Source organism: Macaca mulatta, chromosome 2 (genome assembly GCF_049350105.2).
Source record: "Macaca mulatta isolate MMU2019108-1 chromosome 2, T2T-MMU8v2.0, whole genome shotgun sequence".
NCBI lineage: Eukaryota > Metazoa > Chordata > Mammalia > Primates > Cercopithecidae > Macaca > Macaca mulatta.
In genome coordinates, this window is record NC_133407.1 from 54,416,498 (window position 1) to 54,433,953 (window position 17,456).

Here is a 17,456-nt window from a genome sequence, read left to right on the forward strand (position 1 = left end):
TGTAAGTATTCTCCTGGAATAATAGCACTGCCTTTTCTCTTCATTTCCAGGGTAATACATTAAAACATTATTCTATAAATCAGAAAGTGTTTGAATAATTAGAAAGTCTTGAATTCAGACTGCCTAATTCTATCTTTGGGTACCTTCTTTTGTCTTGACTCTTATGTTCAGAAGTAGCTCCCCTTCATTAGAACAGAAATTACTGAATGGATAGGAGTTTCTTTAGATGAGTCCTAAATAACATGTTTCGGGCTATAATCTTGCCCTGCTTGGGAAATGTTTTTTGGTGATGATGAGGAAGGATAACAGAATTTTCAAAAAACCATCTATCAAAACTTCACCTTAAGAAAGGATACACACACAGGCCTGTGAATTTTGTAGTAAAAAGGGAAGGTAGAGCCACATCAAGGACCACAGCCTCCTCTGAGTGTAGGGGCTTATAGATTTATACAGCCAACATTAAATGCTCATTTCAGTGAGTAAAATTTCCCTACTGTAATCATATTTACAGGGAAAGTCAGTTGGTCGGTTCTACTTAATAAATAAATGTAGGGACCATGAAGATAGGAACTAGCTTTTTGCCTGTGGTATTTCTAGTGCTCATCAGAGAAACTAGCAAAGAATGAGTTTTCAATACAATTATGTTGGAAGTGTGAATCTGTAAGTGACACACGTGTTAATTGCGGAAACCAAGATGAGTACCTTCTAGACACTGGCCCCATGATTTGTAGGATTGGTCTAACCTCAAGTAAAATTTGCCCACCTCTTTACGTGATTTGGAGGATTCCCTGGGTCTAAGAAGTCAGGATCAGGTCAGTTTAATGTCAGCAGAGCTTTGAGCCAGGCGGGCACTGAACACTCAATGTATTCTATTGTCTGTGCAATTGCAGAAGGTCTGGCACAGACTCTCATACCTTCTCTGTTATCCTAACGTCTAAACTAAATGAGGATCTCCTGGTATGGGGCTAGCAGATATGATTTTTTCTCTTTCTTTTCTTTTCCTTTCTTCTCTTTATTTGCAGAAGCTGTAATTTATCCACCCTACCATGCCCTAACCAATTCTCAATTCCTATCCACCAGGATATATTTTGAGTTAGGGAGGTGGGACCATTATATCAAATTTGGTTTTTAATTTCTACAATTTTTAACTCAAGGTATAGAGGTAGTTGTTTACATCACCTAATGGTAGTGAAAGCATACTACATTTTGGTACTTTTAGAATTTAGTCTTTTCTTTCAGCTCCTGAAGTGATCTATTGAATTAAATCCTGTGGGTAAAGTGAAGTTGGTACTCTCTGTGTTTGTATTTTAATGAGAAACATATGATTATATATTGATAAATTGAAATTCATTATTTATTCCTCTCCTCCGCTTAAGATTTTGTAAGTAAATACTCATTAAGCCATTTTTCAGCAAAGTCAAAACTTTTTCTTGGTTGACTTGTGGGTTTTAAAAGGCTTTTTCCATTAATTTGGGCATTGTTTTGCCCACTTACTGCAGGCAGTGAAGGCCTACTGTAAAAGCATGTGTTGGTTCCAGGAAATTTTCTTGTCGAGGCCTATGATCCTGTGAGTAAACAGGCAAAAGTTTGAAGGCTGTGCTGTAATTTGGCAATCCTTATTTTGAATTTTTATTACTCTCTCACTTTTAAAATACGATCGTTATTTGTCTTTCATGGCTAGAGATTTCTTATTTCTAGCTATTCAAACATTCTGTTTAGGTTCTTTCCCAGAACTTTGTTATGAAGAAAACACTTTCCTTAGCTTCATTTCACTAAGTATACTAGAGATTTATCAGGTAAGGTTTTCTTATTTGTATGTTACAGAGAGGAAGGTAAAAAACAGGGGTTATTCAATGAATGCCCTACTTTTCAGGGCTTCCTTAGTATGCATTGCCCTTTTCCATTCCCAGGGAAATAAATCTCTCTTGTCAAGAAGTTGATAGTAAGGTGGGCTAAGGCAAAACTTTTCTCTTGACCTATGGATAGAAAATAAGTCATTGTAAGAGAAGAAATGGAAAAGGGACATCTAGAAGGGTGAGTAACCCATTTTTTCCTTGTCTATAAGTCAAATGAATTTGAATACATTCATGCTTGAAATATTGGTGAAACAAATGTTCTGTGATTATTTAGTGTGATTCATAATGGCCTTTCCAAGTTTGGTGAAATTATAATTATACAAACAAAGTAAGGACTGAGTCTTGAACTTGCTTTTTCTCCATTTCTGATAAAAACTTCTCTGGGTTCATGCATTTATTCTCTTGATCCATTCTCTCTATTCCTGAACAACTGGCTATTCAATAATAATAATATTCACATATTTTAAATCCCTGAAAGCTATCTTCATTTGCTTCTCAAATATTTGGCAGTATTTTGAACTTCTGTGATTTTGCTTTTGTGATTCTATTACTTAGGAGATGCCAAAATTGGCAATAACAGTGTCAGCTCTTTAAAGAATGATGACTTCACCATGAGAGGTTTGCGATGTGATGGGAATGCTGATGATATCTGGACTGCCTCACAAAATCCAAAATCCTGTGGGAAAAGCATTTCCATTGAAACTGCCAATTTAAGAGAATACGCTAGATACGTACTAAGGACTATCTGTCAACAGGTATTCTAATTTAATTTGCCTTTTACTTTGAATACGTAACTCTTCTTTTGGAGAGAGCTATTTACACTTGTAGGAAACTTGTGCATAGGTGGTCCTTTTTTTTCTTGCTCACTTTATTTTGAAATAATTTTAAGTTTGCTGAAAAGTTGCCAGAATTATTTTTAAAAAACTCATGTTCATCCTTTACACAGATTTACTGATTTTTACATTTTGCTACATGTGCTTTGTAATTTGTATGTGGAGATATGGGTGCATATACCTATTTTTTTTCTGAATCAGTCATTTAAGAGTAGATTGTATATTTTATTCTTTTGAATATTGCATTATTTCATAACATAACCAAAATATAGCTATTAAACATCAGAAAATTTAGCTTTTGGTACAGTAATTTTTTCTCATCTATAGGCCACAGTTCGATTTTGTTAATTGTCCCAGTATTGTTGGATTTGTCTGAGGTTTCCTGTAGATTAGCTTCAGATTATGCATCCCTGGCCAAGATACTACAGAAGTAATCTTGAGTTCTTTCAGGTAATCATGTCTGAAGGCATGTGATGTCCATTTGCACCTCAAGGGTGGTATTAATTTTGATTAAGGTGTTTCCATTGTATAGTTTCAAGATTTCCCCACTGTATAGTTACTAATTTTCCCCTTGCAATAAGCAATCTTTGAGGAGATACTTTGAGACAGTGCAAATTTTCTTCTCCTCATCTAACTCCCCCACCCGTCATAAGCATTCATTTTCATTCTTGCCCAATCTAGTCTTTACTATGATGGTTGCAAAATGGTGATTTTTTTTTCCCCCTGCTCCTCCTCTCCCTTCATAATATCAGTCTACGTCCTGTTTTAAGGAAGAGCCTGCCCTCCTCCCCTGTTTATCTATTTATTAGCCATATGGGTTATAATATACTGTACTTTGTTATTTTCATGTTCAGACTGTCCCAGATTTGTCCAGCAGGAATCGATTCATCCTGTCTATCACATCATTTGACGTTTAAAAAATAGATGACATTTTCATAGTTTCTGGCCCATGTTGTACTTTCTGTGCCCTGGGCCTGGAATCAACTATTCCTCCAAGGAGCCCTTGGTTCTGTTTAGCAGAGAATGGTACTTAGAAATCAAGATCTGGGTATTATGTATGCTCATGGTTATGGAGTATCATTAATTCTAGGACCCATCTGCAGACAAAGCTAGGAAGAAAAATATATCCATACACATAAATATATGTAAATATATATATTTATGAGGTCCTACTGATACCTTCAATTCCAATCCAACCCCGCAAAGTATTTTCCTTTAATTCATATTAGTATCACCTTCTTCCATAGTAAGAATGCTGATTCCCAAAAACATCAATTTACTTGTTTAATTCTATAATACATCTGAAATAGTTTTAAAATGGTACACATGGCCGGGCATGTTAAATGTGCTATCCAGTGCTTTGTCAAAAAATGATTAATTAGAATACAGTATCAAAAATGTACACTAGGTCAGGGCGCAGTGGCTCAAGCCTGTAATCCCAGCACTTTGGGAGGCTGAGGCAGGCAGATCACTTGAGGCCAAGAGTTTGAGACCAGCCTGGCCAACATGGTGAAACTCCATCTCTACTAAAAATACAAAAATAAGCCAGGTGTGGTGGCACATGCCTGTTATCCGGCTACTTCGGAGGCTGAGGCATGAGAATTGCTTGAACCTAGGAGGTGGAGGTTGCAATGAGCCTAGATTGCGCTACTGCACTCCAGCCTGGGTAAGAGAATAAGACACTGTCTCAAAGAAAGAAAGAAATGCAACACACATACCACTAGGAAGAACAAACCTACCTAAAAGGAGCTGAAGATTCGTTTGCAATTCCACTTCCTCTAAGGGTTTAAAATATTGTGTTCAAAAATTATTGGAACTTTTCCCATCCCTTTGAATATATTCTTTATCTGAAATAGAACTGGGTTCATTTGGTTTTGCCTTAAGTTCCTTTCTTGCCCCCAGCTCTGTCTATAGGATAACTTACTTCCAAAAATGAAACTATACAAAAAAGTATACTCAGAGATGTGTCTTCCCTCCCATATCCTTCTTACCAGATGATCCAGTTTTATTATTTTTTGGTTTATTCTCCCTCCCATATATTTTTTAAGAAGTTATCTTTTCTTATACGAAAAAGTGACATACCTTATATATTATTTTGTACTTTGCTATAGATGTCATATCAACTGGGTCGTGTTTTTGTATTTTACAGGCATGTTATAACTATGGTAAAAGTTAGCTACATAGTCATATAAGTATTGAGAGGCAATTGTGCATTGGTTCCCAACTGTGAGTGCATATTGGAATCACCTGGGGCATTTAAAACAATTCGGATGCCTAAAACAATTCGGGTGCCACCACCTGAGTTTGATTTAGTTAGTCTGATGTGGGCCCTGGGCATGGAATTTTATAAAGATCCCAAGTAATTTTAGTGGACAACCAGCATTGAGCCACTGGTATGGTGGTTAAGAAACAGATTTCACCCGAAATAGATCTGGGTTCAAATTGGGCTCTGTTACTGTTGATGATTCCTTACTTTATTTAGTATAATAATTTGCCTTTGAAACAAATGATAAAGAAAAGGCAATAGGAGTTTAAATTGGTAGAAACTCATCAGAGGGTCATTAGCCCCATGCATCTATAGCCCCCCCCACTCACACTAGACCCAGCAATTGCACTTCTGTGAAATTACCCTGACAGTTAGTGTATAGAAAAGAGATGTGCATGAATACGTATTTATAATGATAACATTATTCATAATAGTATCAAAATGGAAGATAGTTTTCTAAATATTTGTTAAATATTTGTTATACTATAATATTTCTAAATATTTGTTAAATATTTGTTATACTATGTTCTATCTAGTCAGTGAGATAGTACAATGTTTTCCATGAAAATTATGAAGAACGTTACATAGCAAGTTAGAAAAAACTGTCACAAAATAGTACCTAGAGCAAGACCTCACTTTCCAGTTAAAAACATACTAATATTCTCTTTATTGTCTTTCCTTTTCTTTTTTCCCTTTAAAACATGTTTTTAAGCAAGGTTTTAGTTTGTATTCTTTAGAAGTCAAAATGCTAGAAATTTTGTTTTTAAAATTTTTCTACCTACTTTATGTAATTTTTTAAATTGGAAAATTTCTGTCAGTTTTATGTTCAATTATGCACTGTGGATTTAGTACATATTGCATATATATTCCAAAAGCCAGTGCCTGTCAGTCTAATTGCCCTATTATTTTTAGGAATGGGTAGGAGAGCATTGCTTAAAAGAACCTGAAAGATTATGTACAGACAAAGAACTTATATTGGACCCTGTGCTTTCAAATATGCAAGCACAGAAATTACTGCAGCTTATCTGTTATCCTCATGGCATTAAAGAATGTACCGAGGGGGACAACCTGCAAAGACAGCACATTAAGCGTATTCTTCAGGTCAGTCGTATACAGATTGTGTTTCTATCATTTGACAAATTCTTTGTAATTATACAAAGAGTTACTTTCTCTCTTTTTTTGTCCTTGCTAATTCGTGATTTCAATTAATTCTGATTTTTATTCCCCACATTTTCTGTGGAATTGACATACCTTATTTTTGGGTGGATATACATGCTGCAAATTGTATATAATCATCAAACAAATATTGCTATTTTAAGTCAGTATTGTATTTACATGAGAAATATGCTTCAGAGAGGGGCTATGTTAAATATATTATTAAATGAATATTGAAATCATTTTGGAATGGGATTGGTTAAATAGATTTTGAAAGGAGAAATGCTTATTTAGTTTCAGTGTATAGCTGAGTCAGGCACAATATTAACTATTTAATTAATAATTAATGTTTCTGTTTGTTGGTTTGTGTCGCTACTGAATATATATGCAACAAGACTGGGAACCTTTTGACTCATATGAATTCTTGTATTGTGTATGATTATTCTGCTCTTTCTTCAGAGAAGGAGTACTGTAAGGAATTACTGTATTTTAACACATTTGATACCCATAATGTTTTAATTCTTTCCATTTTTCCCAGAATCTTGAGCAGTGGACACTGAGGCAGTCCTGGTTAGAACTCCAGCTAATGATCAAACAGTGCTTGAAGGACCCTGTGAGTTTGTATTGAAAGCTTATCTCTGTATGAAATTTTATAAAAAGCAAAACACGTTGATGTTTGAGGATAAAGGAATACACATATGTGCCAGTATTCTTATATCTAACTCTAGGGCTCTGGTTCTGTGGCCGAAATGAACAACTTACTGGACAATATTGCAAAGGCAACAATAGAGGTATTCCAGCAGTCTGCGGACCTAAATAATTCTTCTAATTCTGGCATGAGCCTCTTCAACCCAAACAGTATTGGAAGTGCTGATACAAGTAGCACAAGACAGAATGGAATAAAGACATTCTTAAGGTATTTTTGTGTGTCGTTTTATCGATCTATCATGAATTTCTCACAAGTAACGGTAAATTTTGTGTAGCACAGTGATTTTTCTTTAAGTCCCGGGAATGTGAAGAACATAGTTACTTGTAAGTAGCGATTATCATTATTTTAATAAGTTGATGAGTAAAGCTGGGGTGGATGATAGCTTAGCATTTGGAATATTTGATGGAGTAGGCCTAAACACCTTGAAACTGCAGGTGAACTCAGGTTGGTTCATGCTTTCAGTGTCCCTTGGTCTACTGTGTTATGTAGTATTCATTATATGGGAAACACTTTTTCCACCATTTTTAGTGATTTATCATTTTGCAAAAATATATCCTGATAATTTTTGTGCAGAATTAGAACCAGTAGGCATATGAAATCTTAAAGTAATTATTTAATCGTGAAAGGCAGATTGATTTGTATTTCATCATTTTGGCATAAAGTATAACTAGCGAATTTTAAACCTTAAAAATTAGCTATTAGTATGCTTACATATAGTATTTCATATTGTAACTGTGACAGAAAAATGTATTGTTTGTTGGACAAAGTGATTGTTTTTAATCAGAGAGGGGGTCATAGGAAAACATTAAAATCAGTTTAGTTACAATATCCTTCCAGAACTGCATGTTTTATTGCTTTCTGTAAGCTTAGGTGGAAAGCTCATGCAAATGCCTAGTGTTCGGAAAAAGGAAAGATAATACAGAAATAAAAGGGAAATTTTGAAACAGTCTGTGTGTCTCATACATCAAAGTTTTGCTTTGGAGTTTCTGTTATAACTGTGAGAGTGGGGAAAAGGATGCTTTCTCTGGTGTAACACCTGTTTCTGATTTTAGTTCCTCCGAACGCAGGGGCGTATGGTTGGTGGCCCCCCTCATTGCCAGGCTGCCAACTTCTGTGCAAGGAAGAGTGCTGAAAGCTGCTGGGGAAGAGCTGGAGAAGGGACAGCACTTGGGTTCTTCTTCCAAAAAGGAAAGGGACAGACAGAAACAGAAAAGGTGTGACTGGAAGATGTGCATCTGTGTGAGAGTTTAAAGAATAATTGAGAAAGTCTCACTTTCTGTAAACCCGTGTGGTCATTGTACCCACGGTCCACTGAAATTTAGTTTTTAAATGGAACTGGAAATATTCTGTTAGGCAAGGCTGTCTTCTTAAAAAGTTTCAGGTTATAATCCTTAATACATTAGTTCTCAATTCTGTCTTTATATCCAAATCACTGCTGAACTGTTAAAAACAGTGATTTCTGAGACCCACTTTAGACCAAATGAATCAGATCTGGATAGCTACCTGATCCCTGTATTTTATTTTTAATTATTTCTAATTTTTTTTTATTATTTAGGTATTTATGTTTAAAATAAATATAATGTATAATTCTGGCATGTTGGTGTCTGAACTAGTTGCTCATATTTTTAACATTTAGGACTCCTGTTCTAGACTAGACATTAAAACTCCTAGGCTACCACTACTAATGTTTTCTTAATTTATTTTATACCCAAGAAAAGGTTTCAAGTAATTATATTTGAAAACTGTGTTACTGAGAAAGAACAAAACCTCACCCTAATGTGAAAATGCCATGAAACCTAGGAGTAAAGGAAAAAAACTGACAATTTCTTCAATTAAAAACAATATTTTAAGCATATAGGTTTCTTGTCCACTAATGAATAATACTATAGTAGCCACCATTTATTGACCGCTTACAAAATGGCAACTCCTCTCTAAAACTCATTATGTTTATGAGCTTTTAAAATTATCATAGCAATCATGTGGTAGGTACTCTCATTCTCTTCTTTATATCATGTTGAAACTGAGGCACTTAAAGGTTACATGAGTTGCTCCAGGACACACAGTGAAGGACATAAAGCCTGGGTTTAAATCCAGGAGGTCTGGCTTCTGAGCCTGTGCTCTTAACTACAGTACATTTTGGTAGAGACCCAGCATTGTATGTATTGTATTTGTTTTTCATCTGGTTGTTTTACCATCTTGGCCAGCATCAGTTAACCAACAAGAAGGCCTAATTTTAATTTTCAAATCATATTTGCTAATGGTTGAGTGTATGTGCATTGCCTCACTTCCCACAGGCAGGACAGATGGCATTGAAGAGACTTGAAAGATTGCTCTTCCCACGTCAGGGGCTCTTCATTCTGCCCATGTAGGATGATGCTGATTGAAATATTTTGGCCTAGGTCTCATTTTAAGAAATTTTTCTTTCCAACATGGCGCTTTGTTTGTCAATATGATTTGTTGATTGTTTTCTCATTGAGGACATTTTGTTAAAATGCCAATTTAAAACAGAATTTTTAACCAAATGCCTTGACACCCCTCTACCAGTGGAGGCTGCGGGCTGTGTTGGGGCCTGTGGGCTGTGTTGGAGCTGCACACTAGAGGTCGCTAGCAAATACTCTGTTTTTGGAATCATCAGTCCTGGCTGCTAAATTAGCTCTACTAATATGCTGCTTTTTGGTCTTGGGAAATGTGCTGAAAAACAAACCCCAAAACAAGCTCAACAGACATATAGGCCTCTTTTCCCAGACTCTAAAATAAGAGTTTTATGTGAGAACTTAAAAAATTTTTAATTTTATCCTGTGTATAAATTGATATTCTTTCTGATGTATGTTTTAAAATCCTGCGTCTTGATGTAGAACATGAATTCACTGTCTTCTACCCTCACTGCCTGGCATGCGCATGTACAGTATGGATTGATGGTAGTTTGAGAATGGCTTCGAGGGCAATTAGAGCATACCAAATGATTTAGAAGCATTACAGTGGCTTTTAATCTTATAAGTAGAGGTATGATTTAAATTTTCAAGCAGCCTTTGGTTATTTACCACTTCCCTTATTTATCTAATAGTGAGGCAAAGAAATGAATGTTGCCAGAGGAAGCAATGCATTATTTCTAACTAGATCTGCTGTTATTACTTCCTTTGTAGTATGTCTCTTTTGAGTCAACAACCCTTCCTCTCACTGGTACTTACCTGCCTTAAGGGACAAGATGAACAAAGGGAAGGCCTCCTAACATCTCTCCAGAATCAAGTTAACCAGGTAAAGTATAGTATAATATTAAGCCAGGCAAATATCTTTCTAATGGCATTCATTTATTTGCCTTTCAAATACTGAAATTAAATTAAAAAGGGCTGAGTGAGGTGGCTCATGCCTGTGTAATCCCAGCACTTTGGGAGGCCGAGGCTGGTGGGCCACTTGAGGCCAGTAGTTTGAGACCAACCTGGCCAACATGGTGAAACCCCGTCTCTACTAAAAATACAAAAATTAGCCGGGCATGGTGGCGTGCACCTATGATCCCAGCTACTCGGGAGGCCGAGTCAGGAGAATTGCTTGAACCTGGCAGGTAGAGGCTGCAGTGAGCTGAGATCGCGCCATTGCACACCAGCCTGGGAAACAATAGTGGAACTCCGTCTCAAAAAAAAAAAAAAAAAACAGAAACAAACAAAAAAACTAATAAGGGTACAAAATGTTTTGAGAAGATGCTGGGAAACAATCCATGCCCTGTTCTTCTACCTGGCATTCTAGACACCACAAGATTAACAACTTTATATTAATGATATGTACAATAAATATGTACAGCCTATAAAAGTAAAATTTTACATATTTCATATAACTTCGAAGTATCTGCCCCTCTCCTAACTTTGCCTCTTAGGAGAGGACCTGGAGGAATCTATGCTGTAGTAGACATGGCAGTGAGTCCAGCTCCTCAAGCTTGGATGCCACTTTATCAGGCACAGTTTCAGCTTGAAATCTGTAGGTTCAGAAACTCAGTTTTACTGATGCCAACCAAATACACAAGAAATAAATCAGAAGGCATATTGGTTTATTTAGAAATAATTTGGACATTGCCTTTTCACCAAACACAGTTCTCCTGGTCACTGTTTGGGGCTCTTGCATCTATGTACTATAAGGAGACTGAGCATTCACAGTAGAAATTGGAGAGCATGGAATTAATAAAGTGGATAGATTGGTCTTATGAGGTGTTTTATCCTGATGCAGAGCCTAATCGACCCCTTCTTGTGGCGCTGTGTTTCTGTGACACCATGTCTTTCCCTCGAATGATACTAGATGGACATGGACAAGGACACTAAATCTTTTTTGATCCTGTTGTCATTTCTCGCCTTTTGGATATGAAAGATCTAGATATAGCAGTCATAGTGAACCTTTTTAAATGTAAGTCACATATTACCTCAGTATACCTAATATAAAAATTCTAGCTGATAAGGGCAGGCATGATTTGACACTGGCTCTCTCGTCTACCTTGTCTCCTACCAGTCATGGCCCTCTTTCCTCCACTGTTGTTGCACTGGCTGGCCATGTTACTGTTCCTTGAACTTGCTGAGCAAATTCTCATTTCAGTGCCTGTGCATCTTTTCTTACCTTTTGGTGGAAAGATTCCCTTCCAGATATTAGCATGGACTGCTCCCTTCCTTCATTCAGGTCTCTGTTCAGATGTTACCTCCTTCGGGAGGCCTTGATCACCCTCTAAAAGTAGGAGCATAGCTATTCTCTATGCCATTGCATGCCTCAAATCACTTGTTACACTTAGTTTTATTGGTCCCACTACTATTATTTGAATTCCATGAGAGCTTGTTTAGTTAACTGCCTTGCCCCCTTAAGCCAGCCTTGAGGAGAGGTTCATTTCTTTTGATGAGATTTAGGAAGTGCTTTCGTCTCACCATGCAGGGTACTTACAGGTCATCTGTTGGGATGGAGTACTTTTGCATGTGATTTATTTGAACTCTTTTAAGATGACTGTCATTAACGACCATATTTCAGAGCATGGTAGGGTTTTTGTTGGTGGTTTTTTGTTTTTGTTTTGAATTGCAATTTTTTTTTTTGCTCATGTCATCTGATTCTAGGGTGTTGCCCACTTGCGGCTCCCTTTCCGAAGCAAATTTTTCCTTTTCAAGCATTAGTATGAGTCAGTGAGGAAGTGAAGAAGCAGCCCACTTTATAAACTGATAAGCCACTTGGCTGATGTCTACAATGCCATATTTTTCAAAGCACTGTGCATTCACTTTATCAAGGAAGACACATACATAAGATAGCAGACCTTCTCTTCTATAAAACATCAAAATAATACATTTGCTAGGATTCACAGCAAGTCCCTAGAAATATAACACAGGACTGAGGCAAAATGTAATTCTGTCTCTCCAGTGTTTTTGTTCGTAAGACCAATGAGGTAATGTATTTTAAAATTTTTATTAATGCTAAATGTGATAGCCCTCTCAAGCATTTTCCCAGACTTAATCATAGGTTATATAATTATATAAGATTTTCTTCTTCCACCTAGATGGGTAAATGCAAAATAACTAGCCAGATTTCTGTCTGCATAGAGGAAGAAGACAGCTAAAATTTTATTTAGCTTTGTTTCTTAATTTGTTAAAGATAAGAAGTTGCTTTTTGCTATCAGTATAAAGCTCAATTTATCTTTAATTGAGAGAAAAATTAAACTTTAATGGAGAGAAAATGATTTCTTTTTCCTGATCTTAGATTTTAAGTAACTGGAGAGAAGAACGATACCAAGATGACATAAAAGCGCGGCAGATGATGCACGAAGCATTGCAACTCCGCCTAAATTTGGTAAGAGACATTTCTAGTATTTTCCCTTCATTAAACATATCTACATGTGAAAATAACTCCAGCTTTCCACTTCTCCTAAGTTCAGAGTCTGCATTACAAGGTGAGGCCTTCCACTCTTTGCTCTCTGTAACTACTTCCCTGTTTCTAAAGCCTTCTGTTTCCCTTGCTGCTTTCCTTCCTGTCTGGTCATACTTCCAGACAGTGCTAGGTATTTTAAGCTTTGATTTGCCTTCTTTACCTCTACCCTAGTGAATCTTTCCTTCTCTTCAGTTTGTGCTAAGTGTAGGTCTGAGAAGACTATTATAAGTGTTAGCTTCTACTATACTTACTTAAAACCATTTAAAAAGTCTTTTAACTCAAAGTTTTGTCCAACTTTCCATCAAACTGATTTTTATAAAGACAAATCCCACAGAGAAGTTTTAAAGAAATTTAAAATTTCTCACATATTGTGCACTCCTTTGAGTTTTCTTTTCCCATCAGGCAGGTCCAAGTGCAGACCTCTATGGGGATGGCCTGCTTGATACTTTTGCAGTTGTTTCTAACCTCGTCCCAACATGTGAACTGGTAGGCGTGCGGGCCAAGCCTCCTGCCCATCACTGCTGTGCTAGTGGATGTTTCCATATGGTATTATGATAGCAGGCTTAGATTCAATAGTAATTGTACAGCAAACACAAAGTTGCAGATAATTGAATTACATGACTTTGGCATTATTCAGGTTTAATTCAACTATAATTGCATCATAAAAATGGACATCATAAAAGATTTGGAACAAAAGAAAACTAAGTTTATTGGTGCCCACATTCAGATACTCACTTCCCTTCTTCATTTTATTTAATTTTTGAATGAACTGTGCTGAAAGAACTAAAAATAGTGATAAACATGTAGGTAAGTGAGAGAAAAGATAAGATAATCTATAAACTAGAGCATCCCTTGTTTTTTTAAAGAAAAAACAATGAAAATTTGACCACATAAAGCAATGGGATGTTGTTTTCTATTTTACAGAATGCAAATATTTTACTGTATTTTATCTGCTAGGTAGGAGGAATGTTTGACACGGTGCAGAGGAGCACCCAGTGGACTACAGACTGGGCCCTCCTACTCCTTCAGATCATTACGTCAGGAACTGTTGACATGCACACTAACAAGTATGTTTTTGTCATTTCACATTTATCTTGCTACATGTATGTATGGTATAAGCTTTGATATACTGATGACGATTTCTGCCACATCTTATTTACTTTACTATTAAAAATTTTGTGCCTTGAATAAAAATACTCAGTTAAATAAGTGTATTTCAGTTTCACTTTAAGATGAAAACAATTATTTTCTTTCTTTCTTAGTGAATTATTCACAACAGTTCTTGACATGCTGGGTGTTTTAATCAATGGAACATTAGCCTCTGACCTATCAAATGCATCCCCAGGGGGATCTGAAGAGAATAAGCGTGCATACATGAATTTAGTAAAGAAACTGAAAGTAAGTTTGAGATCAGCCTGTATTAAGAGCTCAAGTTGTTCATGGATTTATTATCTAGTGCATTTTAATTTACTACTTAAATTAAATGTTATTAATTGTATTCAACTTAATTTAATGTGATTATTTGCTATTTGTTTCACCTAATCTTATCAGTACCCAGAAGTTACAAGCACATAACCTTGATTATTTTTTATTAAAATTATATTATAAAACATGTTTAATTTTTAAAAGAACTTTAGAAATCCACTGTTAAATGTATAACCAGAATACTAACATTAGATAGATTTAGGATAACTCTATGCTTGGACTGGCACGTGTAATTGAAAAAATAACCATCTGCATTGATATTTATAAATCAATTCATTTGACCACTAACAGAATCTTTTAAAAAAATTGTAAGAAAACAGTGCAAAAAGAAAACAAATAAATCTGATGCGTTACCAATCAAATAAATCAATGGTTACCTTGTAATCTGACCCTGGACATGAGAAAGTGTTCTGTTCTGCAGCTCCTGCATTCTGATTATGACTGCTACCCTGGATTTTTGTCATTTCAGCACTACGATGTTTGTTGTGTAACAACAGTGCCTTTGTGTATGTGTTCTATTTTCTACTTAAATAGAAGAAATGAAACACTCACTACTCTATTTGGAACTGCCTTGTAGACCATGTTCAGGGTTAAAGAACATGCGCTAAGCTATAAAAAGGGAAATGTTTCATAAGGAACCTTCTTTCTGGTTAACTTTTGCCTTCATTGTAATTTCTGTCCCACTTCTCACTCACTCACTCTCTCTGTCTCTCTTTTTTCTTCAGAAAGAGCTAGGAGACAAGCGATCAGAAAGTATTGACAAAGTTCGACAGTTACTACCTTTGCCGAAACAGACATGTGATGTCATCACTTGTGAACCTATGGGTTCCTTGATTGACACAAAAGGAAACAAAATTGCTGGATTTGACTCTATAGATAAAAAACAGGCAAGAGTAAATGTTTTTTCTCATATATACATTTATTTACAAAAAATCAAATACTTTTTCTTGTCTTACCATAGGATATATAAAATATCTCAATTTTGCTGTTGATGTTTTTAAGGCATATGCTTGTCTTCTAAGTGTACTTAGTCATTGGCATTATCATATAAAGAAGTCATATCTTTGAAGATCTTCATTTTATATGTTTAAAGGACTTAAAATGTTTCCCTGAATTTAAGTAAATTTCTGAAACATGCCAAGAGAAACTAAGTAAAAGCTTAGTGTAAAAAAAAAAAAAATAGCAAAAGTAAGTTCTGGTTTTACTTCAGATTGAGAAGCAGAATACATTTATCAATACACAATTTCTTGTAAGCTGAGCATGGTGGCACATGTCTTTAGTTCCAGCTATTTGGGAGACTAAGGCAAGAGGATTGCTTGAAGCCAGGAGTTTAAGGCTGCAATGTGCTAGGCTCATGCCTCTGAATAGCCACTACACCCTAGCCTGGGAAACAAAGTGAGACCCTGTCTCTGGGGAAAAAAAAGAAAAAAGAAAAAAGAAAACCTTCATGTAGTAAGCTATTTCAAATAAAAATTGTTTGAGAAAAGTGGTCAGTTATTCTTTTAATGAACATTAAGCAACCACAGACATTCCACAATCACCAAGATGAAAGAGTTCCTACCGTGAAGGGGGAAGTAGACAGACAATTACAGTGTGATGAGATTTGTGTGTCATGGTACAGAGACAGTATTAGGGGATAGACTAGGGTCCCCAGGAAAATTGACATGAGTCATTTTGAAGGATTAAGAGTTAGCTGGGAGGTAGGGAAAATTGTGGTACAAATAAAGGGAGAGTTTATAAGAAGACATGAAAGAATCAGATTTACCAGGGAATTTAGAGTAGTCTGAGAATCTGATACCAGTTTGTGTAAAGAAAAAAAGCTAAAGTCATGGTCAAGTTTGAGTTTGCAGTGTCAGTGGACTTCCTGGTAGTAAGACATCTGGAATCCATCTGGATATGTGGTTTTTACACCAAGGAAAAAGTTCTCATCTCAAGACAAATATTGGGAACAGTCAATTTACAGGTGATAATTGAACCTTGGTTTTGTTTTGTTTTACTTATTTGTTATTTATTTATTTTTGAGACGGAATCTGGCTCTGTCTCCCAGGCTGGAGTGTAGTAGTGCGATCTTGGCTCATTGCAACCTCTATCTCTATCTCCCGGGTCCAAACAATTCTCCAGTATCAGCCTACTGAGTAGCTGGGATTACAGACATGCATCACCAGGCGCAGCTAACTTTTGTTTTGTTTTTTTTTTTTTGAGACAGAGTCTCACTCTGTTGCCCAGGCTGGAGTGCAGTGATATGATCTCGGCTCACTGCAACCTCTGCCTCCCAGGTTCAAGCAGTTCTCTGCCTCAGCCTCCTGAGTAGCTGGGATTACAGGTGCCTGCCACCATGCCTGGCTAATTTTTGTATTTTTAGTGGAGACGGAGTTTCACCATCTTGGCCAAGCTGGTCCTGAACTCCTTACCTCGTGATCCACCCGCTTCAGACTCCCAAATTGCTGGGATTACAGGCGTGAGCCACTGCACCTAGCCTTTTTTTGTGTTCTTAGTAGAGACGAGGTTTCACCATGTTGGCCAGGCTGGTTTCGAAGTCATTACCTCAGGTGACCTACCTGCCTCAGCCTCACCAAGTGTTGGGATTACAGACTTGAGCCACTGTGCCTGGCCTGAACTTTGGTTTTAGATGAAGCTACTCATAAAAGAATAAGTATAGATTACAACAGTGACACTCACATCTTAGGGAATGACTAAGTAGTTATTTGGTGGGCCATTTAAGGAAAAGTATTTCTAAATTGGCATTTTAAGGCAAGTACCAAGAGGTGTCACCAATTAATGTTAAGAATAAAAACAGGGTAACAGTTTGCTTTTGTTTTTTTTTCTGGAGTCAGTAAAGATAAGCTTGAGTTAACAGACTTTACTTATTCCTGCTGCTATAATTTAATTCTCTAATAATAATATTATATTGAGAGAATGGCTTATTAAGTACAGGGCTCCCATATTGAACCAAGTTCATACAGATTTAGATTGAAGTCAATACTAACCCATTTAGAGGTTGACTATAACTTGACTCTTAAATTTCATATTATCTTAAAACTTACAAATATATTACAGAGATTTAGAACGGGTTATAATTTAGTAAGATTAACTTTGCAGTCTTAGAATTTTTAGCAAAAAACTTTTAGAATTTTTTTTAGCAAAAAGAGGAAATACATATTGACAATAAAATATCCTAGACTGCCTGTGTTGCCTAAACAGAGCATCATGTGGTATAAAGAACTGTAGAACTGTGCTTACAAAGGTCTGAATTCTAGCCACTGCTCTCCAGT

At 36.2% G+C, this 17,456-nt stretch overlaps 2 protein-coding genes across 2 annotated transcripts in view; one reads left to right on the forward strand and one right to left on the reverse strand.

The window, feature by feature from the left end:
* Positions 1-14,682, reverse strand: part of P2RY12 (purinergic receptor P2Y12) — a 46,817-nt gene extending 32,135 nt beyond the window's left edge. The window contains 1 exon segment of the mRNA NM_001194370.2: positions 14,562-14,682. The gene's annotated coding sequence lies outside the window, so the exon portion shown is untranslated.
* MED12L (mediator complex subunit 12L) overlaps positions 1-17,456 on the forward strand; it is a 337,419-nt gene that overhangs the window by 273,971 nt on the left and 45,992 nt on the right. The window contains exons 26-35 of the mRNA XM_015131808.3: positions 2,412-2,611; positions 5,868-6,056; positions 6,649-6,723; positions 6,839-7,026; positions 7,872-8,033; positions 9,963-10,074; positions 12,532-12,621; positions 13,657-13,766; positions 13,962-14,097; positions 14,910-15,071. Coding sequence (XP_014987294.3) covers positions 2,412-2,611; positions 5,868-6,056; positions 6,649-6,723; positions 6,839-7,026; positions 7,872-8,033; positions 9,963-10,074; positions 12,532-12,621; positions 13,657-13,766; positions 13,962-14,097; positions 14,910-15,071 — 1,424 coding nt within the window. The remainder of the gene's footprint in view (positions 1-2,411; positions 2,612-5,867; positions 6,057-6,648; positions 6,724-6,838; positions 7,027-7,871; positions 8,034-9,962; positions 10,075-12,531; positions 12,622-13,656; positions 13,767-13,961; positions 14,098-14,909; positions 15,072-17,456) is intronic.